Consider the following 16,292-nt stretch of genomic DNA (forward strand, 5'->3'; position numbering starts at 1 on the left):
ACTCCCTCTTTTGAGGGCTGGAGAGATGGCTCAGAGGTTAAAAGCTCTGGCTGTTCTTGCAGAGGACCTGGGTTCAATTCCCAGCACTCATATGGTGGCTAACTACACCCATAACTCTCTTTCCAGGGGATCCAACACCCTCTTTTGACTTCCGCAGGCATTGCATGACACAGGTGCACCTACGTACATGCAGGCGACACACTCATATACATAAAATACAAATAATAGATAAAATATTTTTTTTTTTTAAAAAAAGAATTCCCTCTGTCAAAGAAGCAGGGTTTGAGGGAGGAATCGAAGCTGGTTGGGAAGGACATAAGCAAACACTAAAGTTGGTAGACTCTCCAGTGTTAGAAAGCAGTCCTAGGACTGAGAAGTATCTTAATGGTCTGCTGGTTCAAGGTAGACAAGAAAACCTATTCCTGTACTTGTGATAGCTGATTGTTACCACGTGTGGTGCTAAGATCTTTTCATGAACTATTTTATTCAATATAACCAACCTGGTATCATCCCTGTGTAACAAAGTAGGAAACTGAGGCCAGAGGTATAATGTATCCAAAATCACGTAGGTAGTAAGTGAAGCAGCTGAAATGAAAATGTGTGTCTTGTCACACTTGTGTATTTCGCCTGGCTTGGCACTAGCTGCTTGATTGAAGTAGCAGGTGCCCTGGGCAAAGAGGGGTGGGAGTGAAGTGGGGGTGAGGAGTGGTAGGTGTAGTTCTTTCCATCCCTGGGAAGGTTCAGTATCTCTTAGAGAAAGGTGAATAGGTGAGTGCCCAAGCGTTTCACCCAGAAAAGCCTAGAAAATTATTTACTTTCCTGGAATCTCAAAGGAGGAAAACACACTTTGCTCATCTGTCCAACTTGGGTTCCTAGGGGTCCATGGTATATCTGCTAACCTGTACCATATACTTACATTCTTGGTTCATAGAGGTGAGGCCAGTCTGGAAAGGAGGCATGGGAAGAATGTAGTTCAGGTTATTTGGAAAAACTGACCAGTTCTAAGTGTGATTCAGATATTGGGGTACCTTTTTGAGTTGAAGAAGCTGTTCAGCCACCCTTAGGGAAAAGGACTAAAGCAGGAGTGCTTGGGTTTCTCCTCTAGGCTGCCATTGTCCATGGGCCTTGGGGAGATATGAGAAAAAGAGCAATCTGCAAGGACTTCCAAAGTGTGGAGCCTTCTGCTTCATAACAGTGCTGTGTGGTCAAGATGACAGCACATGTTCAAGTTCCAAATTTCCAGCTCCTAGAAAGTGAACACTGCTCAATCTCAGGTGACCACTTAGATCAGACAGTCATGGTCAACAGGTCTTGTTGCATAGAGATAGCCAGTCACCAAGAGCCACTGCCCCAGGTCTTGGGAGCATGCCAAGAGAAAGGGTATAGTTGTGAGCTTGGCAGGTACTCTTGGGATGTACTATAGAGGGGTTAAAGGCTTTGGGAATGTACCCCTCTCACTTACTATAAAAATGATCAGTGGGGTTTTGTGTTCCAGAGTGTCATTTGGGTTGGAGTAAGGGCTGTTAAAAGATCATCAAGATAGTCGAGTGATACACCACAAGCACAGAAGCTCTACCTCTGTGCCTCGTATGCAGTACCCCCCAGTGGATATTAGCAGTATGTATTACAGTAACAGTAGTTCCAATAACTTCTCAGTTTTCCTATTCTGCTCTTTGAACATGTTTCCCCATGACTTACATAGAATTGATTGAACCCAGAATTCTAGATCAGCTTTTAACTGGTGGAGCAGTCAAAGAACACAGTGTGCCTTTGGGCACAGCCTTCTTTCACCGTGCATAGTTAGAAAGTTTCGTTAGGGGCTGAAGAAAGGAGCTCTTGTGTGCCACATAGTTCCTTAATTCATTTATTGTTCTTTGTCTATGTTTTCTGACTTCCTGGTACCCGCCATTCTCTAAATAGTTTGTTTTTGCATCATCCACCTAAGGCTGATGGGCATTGTGTGGAGTGCCAGTTTCCAAGTTCTTTTCCAGGCACATGCAGAGGACTTTGCACCTCCCACTTCTGAGATTAGGTATGGATTATAGGCCCTTGTAGAACAGTTGGAACAGTGATATTCAAAGTAAGGGCCCCAATATGGGGAGATGTGAGGAAAAGAGCAATCTGTAAGGACTTCAAAAGTGTGGAACCTTCTGTTTCATAAAAGTGCTATGTGGTCAGGATGACAGCACATGTTCAAGAAGGGCTTGGTAAACTGCTACATGTGAAGGGCAGCAGGGGCTGTGTTGGACCATCTCTGCTAACCCTGGGTCACAGGAGTTGGTTAGAGCATAGTGACCCCCAAGGAACTGCTTTGGTTGGAGCTTCCCAGAAAGTGCTGCTATCTGCCATTGCACATTGAAATTCATCCCTCCCTCCTTCCCACCCTCCCTCCCTCCCTCCATCAATACATCTATCCATCCATCTAACCAGCAACTATTAAGCTGTTATTTTATGACAATGGGGCACTAGGTGAATGAAAAACAAAAGTATAAGCCTTTATTATGCTTTTAATTTAGTGGAGGACACTGAAAATAAACAAGTCATTGAAATGTGAAGGGTCTTTACAGCAGCAGACTTGGCACTTTAGCCCCAGCAGCCAGCACCCTGAAGCAGGTGCTCCTTCTCTGATCTGTCCTGTGTATCTGATTGCTTCCTACTGAGCACTCCGAGGGCAGGGATTGAGTTGGGTTCACCACATTCTAACATCTGGTTTAGGGCCTGATAGATATGTAGATGTCCTACAATGTGGCACTCAAACTGCAATGGAGAATAGAAGTGAAAAGACACCCAACTGTCACCATTTCCTGTGTCTCATTTCTGGAATAAGACAGAGTCTAGCTCTGTGTCCCACGCTGCCTTGGAATTTTCTATGTAGCACTGACTGGCCTTAGACCCATAATCTACATACTTGGGCCTTCTAGGTGCTGGGATTACAGGTGAGGTATGCAGCACCATGCCTGGCCCTTACTGTTTTTTTTTTTTTAACAATTCCATGGTGTAGTTGTATGTGACTTGTTTAACCAGTTCCCCAGTGATGCTTATATAACTGCAGTTTGCTGCTGTGGTGAACGCGTCACAGTGAACAGTTTTATTCATAGTTTTTCAAACACATGCAAGCTCTTCTGCTGGACAGATTCATATTAAGTGGCATCGACAACTCAAATTATTGACATTCAGGATTGATTTGCGAAGGATAGAAAAATGAGGCCCAACAGTTGACTAATGACCATGTGTAGTAGACAAGTCACCCTCTCTATGAGTGTTCTGCTCAAAGGCCTTGTGGAATCTAATACCACTTTTTTATTTCTACATCAGGCTGGAGAAACCATGTTCAATCGTGCTAAACTCCTTAATATTGGCTTTCAAGAGGCCTTGAAGGACTATGACTACAACTGCTTTGTGTTTAGTGATGTGGACCTCATTCCGATGAACGACCATAATGCCTACAGGTGTTTCTCACAGCCTCGGCACATTTCTGTTGCGATGGACAAATTTGGGTTTAGGTAAGACATTCTTAGCTAGAGTCAGCAGTAAATGTGTTGCTTTTTCATGTATGGACTAGGAAATGTAATTCCTCCACCCAGCAATGCCTATAGACTCTACAGGAGAATGCCACCTCTGAGAAATGGCTTCTTTTTTAAAATCTGCAGTCAGTTACTGCTGGAGAAGGAAAGAAGAGTGCATCCTGACAGGAACAGTCTTTACTGTTTGGAATGCCTTTCATCGCTGGGCTCCAGACAGTGGCGAGATTTCCTCACTTCCTGCTCTCCTCTGCCCCACGTAGTTTGGAAAGAAATGTGCACTGCCAACACACAACTGAATTCTTGAGGTGGGATACCTCTACAGGTGTTCCCTTGGCTCTTTAAGAGGAACATGATTGATTCTGTTTCCAAGAGTGCAGGCTTCTGCTTAAACGTGGAGCCCAAACTTTTTCTCTGGAGTGTTAATGAAAAGGAGGTCAGTTCCTCCTGCCCCAGGGGCAGCAATGTGATCCAAACCATATTGGAATGTATGGAACATAGCTTGTAATCTGTTGTTTAATCTTAAGTTTAATAAGTAAATTAATGTGTTTTGTTTCATAATCCATCCTCCATTGTTAAGGTTAGTGTCCAAGCCATGGGCCTTTGGAAAAAGGAGAGATCACTTGGTAGATAGGCTGGAGCAAGAGGCAGGGAATGACTGAGTAGGGCCAGGGACTTTAATCTCCAATACAGGGCCTTCTGGATGAGGACTTCTTTGCAGGAACAAGGTGCACAGAAAGTAGATTTCTAAGCCATAGTGGAAGACCTGGATTTGTACCCACTCAAATCACTGACTGCTTTTCAAAATAACTGAAGGAACAACACTGTATTCATAGAAGAACATTCTGCATTTTATATACATATATATATGTATATATGTGTGTATGTATGTATATGTCTCTAAGATAATCTGAGCCCTGATAGAAAAGCAAATTAGGCATCAAAAACCAAGAGAACTGTTTTGGTGGTTCAAGGGTAGATTTGGAAGGATAGTGAGTAAATGAACTGGCTCTTTAAAGAAACAAAAAAGCAAATTAAACAAAGAAAATCCTTATTTAAAAAAAACTGTGGCTGGAGAGATGGCTCAGTGATTAAGAGCACTGGCTGCTCTTGCAGAGGACCTGGGTTCAGTTCCCACACCCACATAGTGGCTAACAACCATCTGTAACTCCAGTTCAGGGAATCCTATGCCCTCTTCTGACTTCTGCAGGCATTACACAACACAGGTACATTTACATATATGCAGGCAATATACTCATACACATAAAATAAAAATAATACATAAAAAATATTTTTTTAAACCCTCACAAATTCCCTCACCAAAAAAAATCACAGTAATGATCAGGTGTGGTGGTGTACAACTTAGTCCGAGCACTTAGGAGGCAGAGGCAGGTGGATCTCTGTGAGATTGAGGCTAGCTTGATCTTCATAGCAATTTCCAGGCCAGGTCACCTGGGGCTACAGGAGATCCTGTCTCAAAAAAACCAAAAACAACAACAACAAACCTAAATAAGCAACCAAACAAGCAAACAAAATCCTAGTGACTAAGGAGTAATTTCAAAAATGTTTGTGTATTCCAAGTTGTTACTTGGGGTATGTCAAAACTTACTAATTGTGGGTCCTCTACATGTTTTCTCACCAGCCTGCCTTATGTTCAGTATTTTGGAGGTGTCTCTGCTCTCAGTAAACAACAGTTTCTTGCCATCAATGGATTTCCTAATAATTATTGGGGCTGGGGAGGAGAAGATGATGACATTTTTAACAGGTAATGATCATGGTTTCTCTCTTTCTCCCTTGTCAGGATTCATTTCCAGATTTTGAGTCAGCACTTGGTTATTCTGGAAGGACTGACCCTCAGGAGGGAGCAGCCTCCACCTAGCTCATGTGCCTGATGCTCTTGTGGTCCTGTAGGTACTCAGCAGGGTCTTTAGGAAAATGAGCTTCTGTGATTTTAGAATAGCCTTGGGAAGTGAAAAATGAGAGCCAAGTGAAGGGGCAAGTTTACCTTGACTTCCTCCGTGACATTTTGTACATTGAAAGAGTAAACCTATGTCCTTTAAAAAATTCAGCATCTTGGCCAAGGATATTGCTCAGTGGGTGAAACACTTGCTCTTGGAACCATGAGGACATGACTTTGGATGCCCAGGACCCACATACAGCCAGATGTTGTAGTGCATGTGCCTATGCAAGATGAGAAGATGGGACAAGAGAGTCCCTAGATTTGAAACTCTGCCTTTAAAAAAAAAAGTTCTGCATCTCAATATAAAGCAGGTTTCCTTGGGCAGAATCCTAACTTTTATCATGGAATCTTTATGCCATAATTTTATTTTGGAATATTTTAACCCCAAATAAAAGCCAGAGTAGGGACCTGGAGAGATGGTTCACTGGTTTCGAGTATATGTATATTACTTTTACAAAGGACCCAACTTTGGTTCCCAGCACCCCAATTTAGCAGCTCACAACTGTCTGTAACTCTAGCTTCAGAGGATCCAGTGCCCTCTTCTGGACTCTGCAGCACCAGTACCCACATGTGCACACAGACACACATACATGCATTATTAAAAAGAAAATCTTTTTTTAAAAAAAAAAAAGACAGTAATTAATGAGCCTACGTGGACCCACCTGATCCACACTCATCATGCTGTGACCAGTCTTGTCCTATCCATAACCCCAGGCACTTTTTAAACTAGTAAATGTGTCTCCTGCCTGCAGGTGGTAAAAACCATCTGGGAGCCAATCTGAACTCATCACTTAGTTTGACGCCAAAACATACCTAAATGTAACTGTCCTGAATTAGATCAGTTAACAAAAGGTGTCTGTCAGGGCAACACCCATGCCATTCTTACTGTTCTATAAGAACTGTAGCCCCAATCTTTAATACAGGCTTTGGAAGAAACTTCAGTTTTCAAGTATGCAGACTGGATATTAAGCATGCACATCTTGAGCGTTTACTGTGTTACAGATCACTGTTCAAGGCCCTCCCAGCAGGAAGACACTTCAAGCCTGTACATAGGGTTCAGACAGAGACACACCTGCTCCTACAGAATTGTACCTGGGAAAACACTCTGGACTGCTGACCTGAATAGTCAGAAAGGTTGGGGAGGGACCTGAATAGTCAGAAAGGTTCGCAAGACCTGAGTAATCAGAAAGATTGGGGAGGGAAGAAGCATTGAGGACTCACATGCCGAGATGGAGGGACTAGAAGGATGAGTGGTGCCTGGAGCAGCTTCTCAGAGACAAGGCTTTTATGCAGCTGCTTACTGTATGTCAGACACCAGGACAAGCCCTCAGGGACAGCGAGGCCAGAAACATAACTCATCCAGGGGCTGGAGAGATGGCTCAGTGGTTAAGAACATTGGCTGCTCTTTTAGTACCTGGGTTCGGTTCCCAGCACCCACATGGTGGCTAACAACCATCCATACCTCTAGTTCCAGGGGATCTGATACCTTCTTCTGACTGCCACAGGCATTGCATGACATACATGCAGGCAATATACTCATATACATAAAATAAAAATAACAAATAAAATAAGAGAGGAAAAAGAAACATAGCTCATCTAGATTGGATGCTTCCCCTATCTTTGATATTCTTGTTGATCCTTTGATTTGGGGTCTTAGCCCATGATTCACAACACAGAACCCTTCACCCTGCTCTGGCTGCCACCAGTCTTGTTCTGTGCATTCTTTTTTGGGAGGAGGGGGCATTTATTTATTGCATATATGTGGGTGTGTGTATACCCTCACATGTACGTGTGGAAGTTAGAGGGTAACTTTCTGGAATTAGTTTTCTCCTTCCAACATGTTGGTTCTAGGGATCAAACTCGGGTCATCAGGCTTAGCAGCCCGCACTTTTACCCTCTTAGCTGTCTTGTCAGCCCCTGCTTTCCAGTCTTAAACTACTTTACAGTGGGACTTCCTCATGGCCACAGTCATTCAGAAATGCTGCACATCATGTTCCTTTTAGACACTGGCACTGTTCTGTGGTGTGACCTGAGAAGGCCTCCTCAGTTGAGCCTCCCCCTTCTTTTCAGCCTCATCAGCCATTACTTCCTCTTCCAACCCCTTTCATCCATCCCTGGGCACTGTGCTTGCTCTCACTTCCATGCCTTTACCTGCACTGTCCTGACTGCCCAAACTACACTAGCGGCACTTACTTGCCCTCACAACTTAACCCTGCTCAGTCTCTCCCTGACTGAGTTGCTTCTCTACTCCTTCCCCAGACCTTGCTTTTCCCTTCTCACCTCTAGCCTGGCGCCAAAGGCCCCATGTTCTGAGCCTCCACTCTTCATTTGTATGAATCAAACACTACAAATTACAGAATCTGTACTGGAAGGATATGGGGAGAGTGTGAGTGTTAACTAAGGTCATTCTGGGTTTCATGAGAACAGCTATAGGGCTCATGGATTGGACTGTGGTCTTGCAGCTGCGTTACCAGACCCAAGCCTTGTGACAGCTCTGTGGTAATGGTTGTCCCTTTACTCTTTGCAGATTAGTTTATAAAGGCATGTCTATCTCTCGACCAAATGCTATGATTGGGAGGTGTCGCATGATCCGGCACTCAAGAGATAAGAAAAATGAGCCCAATCCTCAGAGGTAGGTTCTGTGTATTCTTATTCCTTCTCCCCCCTTTAGAGTGGAGCAGGCTGTGAGTCAGAGGCTCTGCACAGGACCCTGTGCCTCCAGTGAAGTAAGGTATTCTGTCTGTGGCAGCCATCCAAAGGGCAGATAAGGAAGAAGTACACATGTTGACCAGTTTCCTTAAGATTTCTGTTTTGACTCATTCTCCTTGTCCTTTTTTTCCTGGTAGGTTTGACCGGATTGCACACACAAAAGAGACTATGCACTTGGATGGTTTGAACTCACTTACCTACCAGGTATTGGACATAAATCGATACCCATTGTATACCAAAATCACAGTGGACATCGGGACACCGAGCTAGCATTTTGATGCAAATAAGAGACCTGAAATGGCCAGGGACCGCTGCTGTGTGTCTTTGCCAGTCAGCTGGGCTGGTCCCTCTCGTTTGTACAATCTGAGTGCTAGGTGTCCTTGCTCAGCGTTCAGCTGCCTTTCCAGACGACCAGGATAAATAGAATGTTTACCCCCAACTCGGCTCTGCATTCAATGTAGTGATTGAGTTCTACAAGGTGTTTGTCAGTGGAAAAGCTATCAGCCTTTGGGGGCTTTTTGGACATGTTCATAGTGTCACCCCAAAGAGTCAGAACTGTACATTGAAAATGCTAAATTGTGAAATGGGTAATAACTGTGCTTTAATCAATGATGTTTGTACTTCATGACAAATTGGAGACTGCTGCTGAATTCAGATCAGTATGATATTCTTTGTCTTTTTTTAAAAACAGAAAAACATAAAATTTCAATCAGTCTCCTGTCCCACTCCCATCTTTTTTCATTGATGTGCAACTATTACACTCACTGAGTGTGTGTGTGTGTTCTTAGCAAAAGAGTTTTAAAACTTGAGCCTGGAACTTTCTGTCCTGCTAGTGTGGATTCTAAGGCCTTGAGCTCAGAGAAGCCTTGGGTGCCCTCACAGTGGCGTAGTTCCAGATGGATTCATTTATGAATGTAAAGGTTTTTTTTTTTTTTAAGAATAAATTGAGTTCTAATTATAGTATAACTTGATTTCATGTTGATCAAAATTGGAATAGCTGTTTAGTGTTAAGTCACAATTTATTTGTCTGGGCATGTTATGTAAACTTGAATTTTCTATTTTTATTGTGGTATTTTCAATGTGGGGAAGGGATTGAATATTTTTAGAGGAAAAAAAATAATAATGTATGCTGTAGTGGCCACAAATGGGCCTCTTATTTAGCTGGCAGGCCAGGTTTTATGAAAAGCAAAATCACCTCTGGTCCCTTGATGAGGACAAGGCCTCCCTGTCAGCATTATCCTGCCAGACCTCTGGGTCAGGAACTTGGGAGATAGCATCTGTCTGCTGAGCAGAACTCACCTTCCCCTCCTGAGGTTGGCAGGGGGCCACCCTCACAAGAGCCCCTGCGCCACATTCCCTGACCCACCATTACCAGTTCTTGCCTTTCCTCTGGCCTTCCTGGCCCTGCCTTTCTGCTATCTTTCTCCCTTTCATTCCTTTGCTCCATTCCCCAAGACTTGCATACAGCACTCAGGGTCAAACAGACTATTCATGCCTTTTAATTAGAAATCTAGAACATTCAGTCAAACCCACATCCCATTCCTCCAGAGAATTTTGGTGCCTAAAGCCTCCCCTCACTGCTCAGAATTTTAGCAGATGCTCCCAGTCTTTGGGCTAACATACAGGGGTGTCATTCACATACTCACCTGTGCTGGGTGATGTGAAGTGGTCTGGGGTGAGATAACAGGAGGCGTTCAGTCCATCAAGCCATGAGCAACTTGCCAGGTACAGCCCCGGTGGAGGTTCAGCTGTCTAATCCCAGAGCTGAGTCCTTCTGCTTGTCATCCTTATCCTGTGGGCTTCAGCCCTGAGTGCAGAGGCTGAGGTGATGCCTGGCCCTGATCCTACCTATGCCTTTATCACTTTGAGCATCACAGATTCTAACTTGCTACTTGTTCCAGAAGCCTTTGTATGGGTTAGAAGCCATCTTCCCCTGCAAAAGGAGTGGCGCTATGCAGGGCAGACACTTCTTTAAGTTACCCATGCTTTAGGAAGTCACTAGAACTAGACTGAGTGCACTGAGAGGAATTTGGGGACATGCAAAGGCCTTTCTGCGCTCAGATCCAGATGTTTCCAAAGTGCCTTAAAAGAAAGGAGGAGACACATGCCCTCGGTGGTATCTTCTGTTTCCTCCTTTGCTTGTAAAACAAAATTCTGCCCTTTCTCTTTTTTGTTCCTGTTGTGTTTTGTTCATGTCAAGTATGCAGTTCATTCTTAGAACCAAGGGAAATTGTTTTGCCTTTTGCCCCATTTGTTGATCTTCCAGAGCTCTCAGGGCTCACCCCCCACCCACCTCCCAGGCCAGAGGCACAACCAAGACACTGTTGGGCCAGGGCATTGACCTCGCTGGGGAGATGCTGTAGTCAGTGTTCTCACTGGAAATTTGAGGACTGAGGGTTCAGGGAGCATTTCCTTTACCTAGGAGTTATGACCGTGGTATCATATGCTGTGCCTTTCTCTGTCTATCCCTTTGCTGATGACCAGTGTGGAGTGGCCTTTAGAAAGATCAGAGGCACAGGAGGGCAAAGGAAATGCTGTGTTGGCCTACAGTCCATAGGGTGTCCACTGACCACTAGGCTGTCCTTGAGACCTGTGATGCTGTGTATTTGGTATTTTGTGTATGCAAATGTGTGTATTTACCACAGGGATTTGGGAGGGGGATGTATCTGACCTTGATGTTCAGAACAGATAACTGTATTTTTGCCTTTGAAATGCAGTAATATAACATGAATAAATGACCTTATCTTTGTAACTGTGAGTGGTTTCTCTTCTAAGAGTTTTGGGTTCTTTGGGGAGCAGTGGAATACACGTGCCTCCCTGAAGTCAAGTTTCCCCATCCGAGCCTCATTTATCTTACTGTAAATGGGAATAATACCATATAGAGACCATTTTAGACTTAAAAGAGATGCTATATGTTTAAACCAATGACAATACCTCACAGATACTATACAGTGTCTACCTATTTCAAAGCAGAATTGTCCCTAGCAGTTCTCTGGCCCGCAGTCTGCTATTCTCAACAAATGCTACAGCAGTTCAGAACGGATCTCAGCTATTCCTGTAAGGTACTAACAGCATAACTTAAGTCTCATATTACTCAAAATAGGGTTTCTTGCCAGCCCAGGAAATTTAACCAGATATTAACTAGAGTTGGTGTTGGAGCCCCCCTAAGAAGCCAGGTTCAGCCTCCTGTCCTCAGTAAGCCAATTAAACATGTAACAGTGACAAGCAGGAAATGGAGATTTATCCAAATGTCACAGCATTTGGAGAAAGAGCAAAGAGGTCCAGTGGAAATCCCTCTCCCAAGTCTATTTTCAGAGTCCCTCACACATGTTTAGGTTTAAATAGAGGCCTCAGCAGTCTTGAGGAGGAGGAGTCCTGCGCATCCTCCTGCAGAATCATTTGACAAGTTATTGACACTGTGTGAAAGCACTGTGTCTTCACCCTTTCCTTCTCTGAACGTGAGATTCTTGGGGGGAAAGTCCAGTTCCTTGGAGAACACTATCTCAGTGATCTCATAGCCAAAGAGAGGGATATGAGTGTCTTTACTTTTTAAAAATTTCATAGTTTTTGAGCTGGAGAGATGGCTCAGCGGTTAAGAACACTGGTTGTTCTTGCAGAAGACCCAGGTTTGAATCCCAGGACCCACATGGCAGCTAACAACTGTCTGTAACCCCAGTCCCAGGGGATCTGACAGCCTCTTCTGTCCTCCATGGGCATTGGATGACACGGGTGCACTTACCTCCATGCAGGCAATACACACATACACATAAAATAATAATAAAATATTTTTAAATTTTCATGATTTTTATGTATATGAGGGTTTCGCTTACATGTATATAAGTGCGCATGGAGGTCAGAAGAAGGCATCGGATCCTCTGGAACTGGAATGGTAGTTAGCAGCCATGTCGGTGCTAAGAACCTAACCCAGGTCCTCTGTGAGAGCAATCAGCTCTGAACTGTCTCTTCAGTCCCATAAAGATTTTTTTATTTTGGTCTTTTAAGACAGGGTATCCCTATAGCCCCAGCTGACCTGGAATTCACTATATAGACCAGACTGGCCTTGGTCTCACAGAGATCCACCTGCCTCTGCCTCCCAAGCACTGGGATTAAAGACATGTACCATGCCTGAGTATCTTACTTTTTTTTAAAAAAGACTTGTTTCATCAGACACGGTGGCACAGCACTCGGGAGACAGAGGTAGGCAAATCTCGGTGAGTTCAAGGCCAGCCTGGTCTACATAGTGAGTTCCAGGCCAGCTGGGGCTACAAGGAGACTCTGTCTCAAAAAAGACCAAAAAAAAAAGATTTTATTTTTCTTACTAGGTTTATCTGTGTATAGGTATGTGCATGTGAGTGCAGGTGCCTCTGAAGGTCAGAAGAGGGCATCCCCTGGAGCTGGAGCAGGTGGTTGTGAGCCTCCTGATGTGAGTGCTAGGAACCAACTCAGTTTCTCTGCAAGAACAGTTTGTGCTCTTAACCACTGTTGTCTATTAGAAAAAGATCTTGGTTGTTACCAGGTACTTGAGACAGTATATTCTAGGTGCCTCCTTCTTACAGCACATGCATCAGGCTTTACAACTTGGTTAGCTTGAATTGGCACTCCAGAAGCAAGGTGCTAAAGGAAGCCAGTAAGCAGGAGAGGCTGTACCTGCTGTCCAGGCTGAGGGAGCTGTGGACCTTGCAAGGATGAAGCAGTGAACGTAGCATCAGTTATGAAAGAAGTGCCCCACCCAGGGCCACCTGGCTGTTTCCTTTCAGCTGTGTGACTCCTGGAGGAATTCCTAGTGGCCTCAGACCTGAGCATTTGTAGCAAAGGTGCAGATGTTCAGATGTGACCTTAAAATAGCATACATCTGGGCCTTTGGACATCGTGCCGCAGCATCGAGTCTGACAAAAAAGCTGCGTTTTCCTCTCAGCACTTCATGTCTGACACCAGGTGTGTGGACTTTCTCCCACCAGCAAACACTAACACTTTCATGGACTTCAGCAGGGTTGCCTCCAGTGTAACTCATTCTGACACCATCTACCTGGAGTCACAATTTGATTGCACAGGCTAATGACTTATCCACAAGACTGCCCCACCTTTGACATCAACAGCCAGTAACAGGTTGTGACCCGTGCTACTGACCAGTTGGCTGTAGATTCCTGTGATCTTTTTTCATTCACCTCATTTGCCAGAATGATTCACAGACTCAGGGAAATGAGTACTTCTGGTTTGTTATAAAGGGTTATCACACAGGGGCTGGAGAGATGGCTCAGCAGTTAAGAGTATTGGCTGCTCTCACAGAGTACCTGGGTTCAATTCCCAGAACTCACGTAGTGGCTAACAGCTATCTGTAACTCCATTTCCAGGAGATCTGATGCCCTCTTCTGACCTCTGCAGGTCAGAGGTAAATGTATATGGGTGCATTTACATCCATACAGGCAATATACTCATACACATAAGATAAAAATAATAATAAAAATAAAAATAAGCAAAACAAAAAATGATATCACAGGCCAGATCTGGTGGTGGCTCAGGCCTGTAATCCCAGCTACTCTGGAGGCTAAGGCAGAGAGGGATCATAAAAGTTCAAGGACTGCCTGGTCTACTGAACAAGACCGTCTCAAAAAACCAAAAAGTGCTAGAAATATAGCTCAGTAGCAGAGTACTTGCCCAACATGTGAGGCCCTGGGTTCAATAATAATAAATATAAGTAATAATAAAGGATATTGGGGCCAAGGTGATGACTCAGGGGGCTCAGATTCCTTGCTAGGCAGGCATGAGAACCTGGGTTTGAGTACCCAGCACTCAGGTAAAAAGCCAGGCATGGCTATAACGCAGCTGTTGATAGAGAAAAATACCCTAAGATTTTCTCTGGTTTCCAGTGTGTGGGCACATAGCACATGTACGCACATGCAACACACACACACACACACACACACACATACAAATAAAATAAGTGAATAAAGGCTGCTCCAAAAGATACCAGTGAACAGCCATATGGAGATGCAGAGGGTGTGGTCTGCGAAAGAGGAGGGGAGCCTTGAGCCTTCCCTCAGACACCTCCTTGTGTTAGCTCATCCATACACTGTTGTTTGGGAGGGTTCTGGAAGCTTCTTGTGATATGCTGAACACACACACATGCACACGCACACATGATGTTGGTGATCTGTTCAACCTTCAGCCCCTCTCTACTCTCTCCCCACTAGGGGAGGGCTGGTGAGGCTGAAAGTTCCAAGCTTCTAATCATGGTTTTGTCTTCCTAGTATCCAGCCCCCACCCAGGAATCTACTAGGAGTGACCTCACTAAAAGGACATTCCTGTCTTGCAGGAGATTCCTTAGGAGTTAGGAGCCACTGGCAAACGCCAAAAATGTTAGAAGATTTCATCACTGCTGTCGCTCAGAAAAGTAGAAAGGTTTTAAGAACTCTGTGCCAGGAACCAGGGGCAAAGGTCAAATGTGTATCTCTTATCAAATCACAGTGAACCCAGGGCTTTGCAACTTGTAAAGTTAAAATCCCAGAATGAACAGGTGTGGTGATTCACACAAGTAATCTCAGCATTCAGGAGGCTGAGGCAGGAGAACTATGAATTCAAAGCCAGCCTAGACTAGATAGTGAGACCCTGTCTGAGATAGAGAATTGGAACTTGTTGCCCTGTCAGAAAGGAAATGAGGTCTGTCTGGCTGAGCCAGTCCTGCCAGACAAGCCTCATTTCCTCCATTGGCTAAGATCCGCAGGCAGTGAATGTGGCTGCTGCATTGTTAGGGCCTCATGACCTGCCCTGAGGTTGTGAGGCACAGGAATCTTTTTGACCATGTCTGACAGGAGGTAAGGTCATTAGACTGAAACTCAGAGGCACTCTGAGGACATGTGACCTCAGCAAGATGCATGCCCTGGTGACTGAGGGTGGTGGCGAAGGGGCACAAGGATGTCCCAGTCAGGTCGTCAGGAAGCTAGCACGGGCAGATGGGAAACCATACAAACAATGGTCATTACTTCCTGCTTTCTCCAGTTTCTCGTTTTGGACCTCTATTTTTCTTTGATTTTTATGATCTGCCTTCAGAACCCACCCTCAGTCTGTCAGTTCTGCCTCCCCCTAGCAGGAAGCTCTCTGATCTAACCTCTTAGGTGATCATGAAGGAAGTCACTTAGGGTCTTCACTTGTGTAAACAGTAGGACCAGCACTGCCCCCACCACTTCCTCGAGCACCACAGGGTGAGCTGTTAAAGTTCCCTCTGGCAAGGAAAGACTAGGATGAGCTTCAGGTACCACCCTCCATTCCCAGTTTGTGATTGCTGTCCCTCCTTCCTTTCACCTGCTTTCCTTTAAAAATTTCAAGATCAAGCTTGTGGATCATTGAGTCACCAGGAGGCCTGAGAGAGGGATGGGGGTGGGGAGGCTGAGCCTCTGCTCAACTGACAGAAGGAGGTAGGATTACACTTAGTATAGGAACCATCTCCATACCAGGTCCCTTCCAGCAGGACCATCCACCTTGCAACAAAAAGACTTAAGAGTTGTTGATCTTAAAAAGGTTCACTGGAAGGGCTGGAGAGATGGCTCAGCAGTTAAAGAGCACTGGCTGTTCTTGCAGAGGACCCGGGTTTGAGTCCTAGCACCCACATGGTGGCTAACAACCATCTGTAACTCCAGTTCCAGGGGATCTGACGAAGAGGGCATTGCACAACATGGGTGCACTTACATACATGCAGGCAATACTTTCATACACATAAAATAAAAATAAAATATTTTTTAAAAGGCTCAATGGAAATGCAGATTAAAAAAACTGCTGGGATGTTCTGTGTGAAATACAAAAAAAAAACCATTGAAATCTACCTGATGACTTTATATCCATGCTTAGGTGCCAGGGCTCTCAGAAAGTAACCAATTGTGACTAGTATTAATCAGATACATAGAGATTAGAGATGCATGTGCAAACATCTAAGTGTGAGTAGTATTAAAAATGAGTTTTTCAGCCAGGCGTGGTGGCGCGCACCTTTAATCCCAGCACTTGGGAGGCAGAGGCAGGCGGATTTCTGTGAGTTCAAGGCCAGCCTGGTCTACATAGTTCCAGGGCTGCTGGGGCTACAGGAAGACCTCGTCTCAAAAAGACAGAAAAAA

At 44.6% G+C, this 16,292-nt stretch overlaps 1 protein-coding gene across 1 annotated transcript in view; it reads left to right on the top strand.

Moving 5' to 3' along the window:
* B4galt1 (beta-1,4-galactosyltransferase 1) overlaps positions 1 to 10,942 on the top strand; it is a 55,116-nt gene extending 44,174 nt beyond the window's left edge. The window contains exons 3-6 of the mRNA XM_008842479.3: positions 3,316 to 3,503; positions 5,164 to 5,286; positions 8,009 to 8,113; positions 8,328 to 10,942. Coding sequence (XP_008840701.1) covers positions 3,316 to 3,503; positions 5,164 to 5,286; positions 8,009 to 8,113; positions 8,328 to 8,460 — 549 coding nt within the window. The 3' untranslated portion in view covers positions 8,461 to 10,942. The remainder of the gene's footprint in view (positions 1 to 3,315; positions 3,504 to 5,163; positions 5,287 to 8,008; positions 8,114 to 8,327) is intronic.
* Positions 10,943 to 16,292: the final 5,350 nt, after the last annotated feature.

Source organism: Nannospalax galili, unplaced genomic scaffold (genome assembly GCF_000622305.1).
Source record: "Nannospalax galili isolate Female #2095 unplaced genomic scaffold, S.galili_v1.0 scaffold341, whole genome shotgun sequence".
Taxonomy (NCBI): domain Eukaryota; kingdom Metazoa; phylum Chordata; class Mammalia; order Rodentia; family Spalacidae; genus Nannospalax; species Nannospalax galili.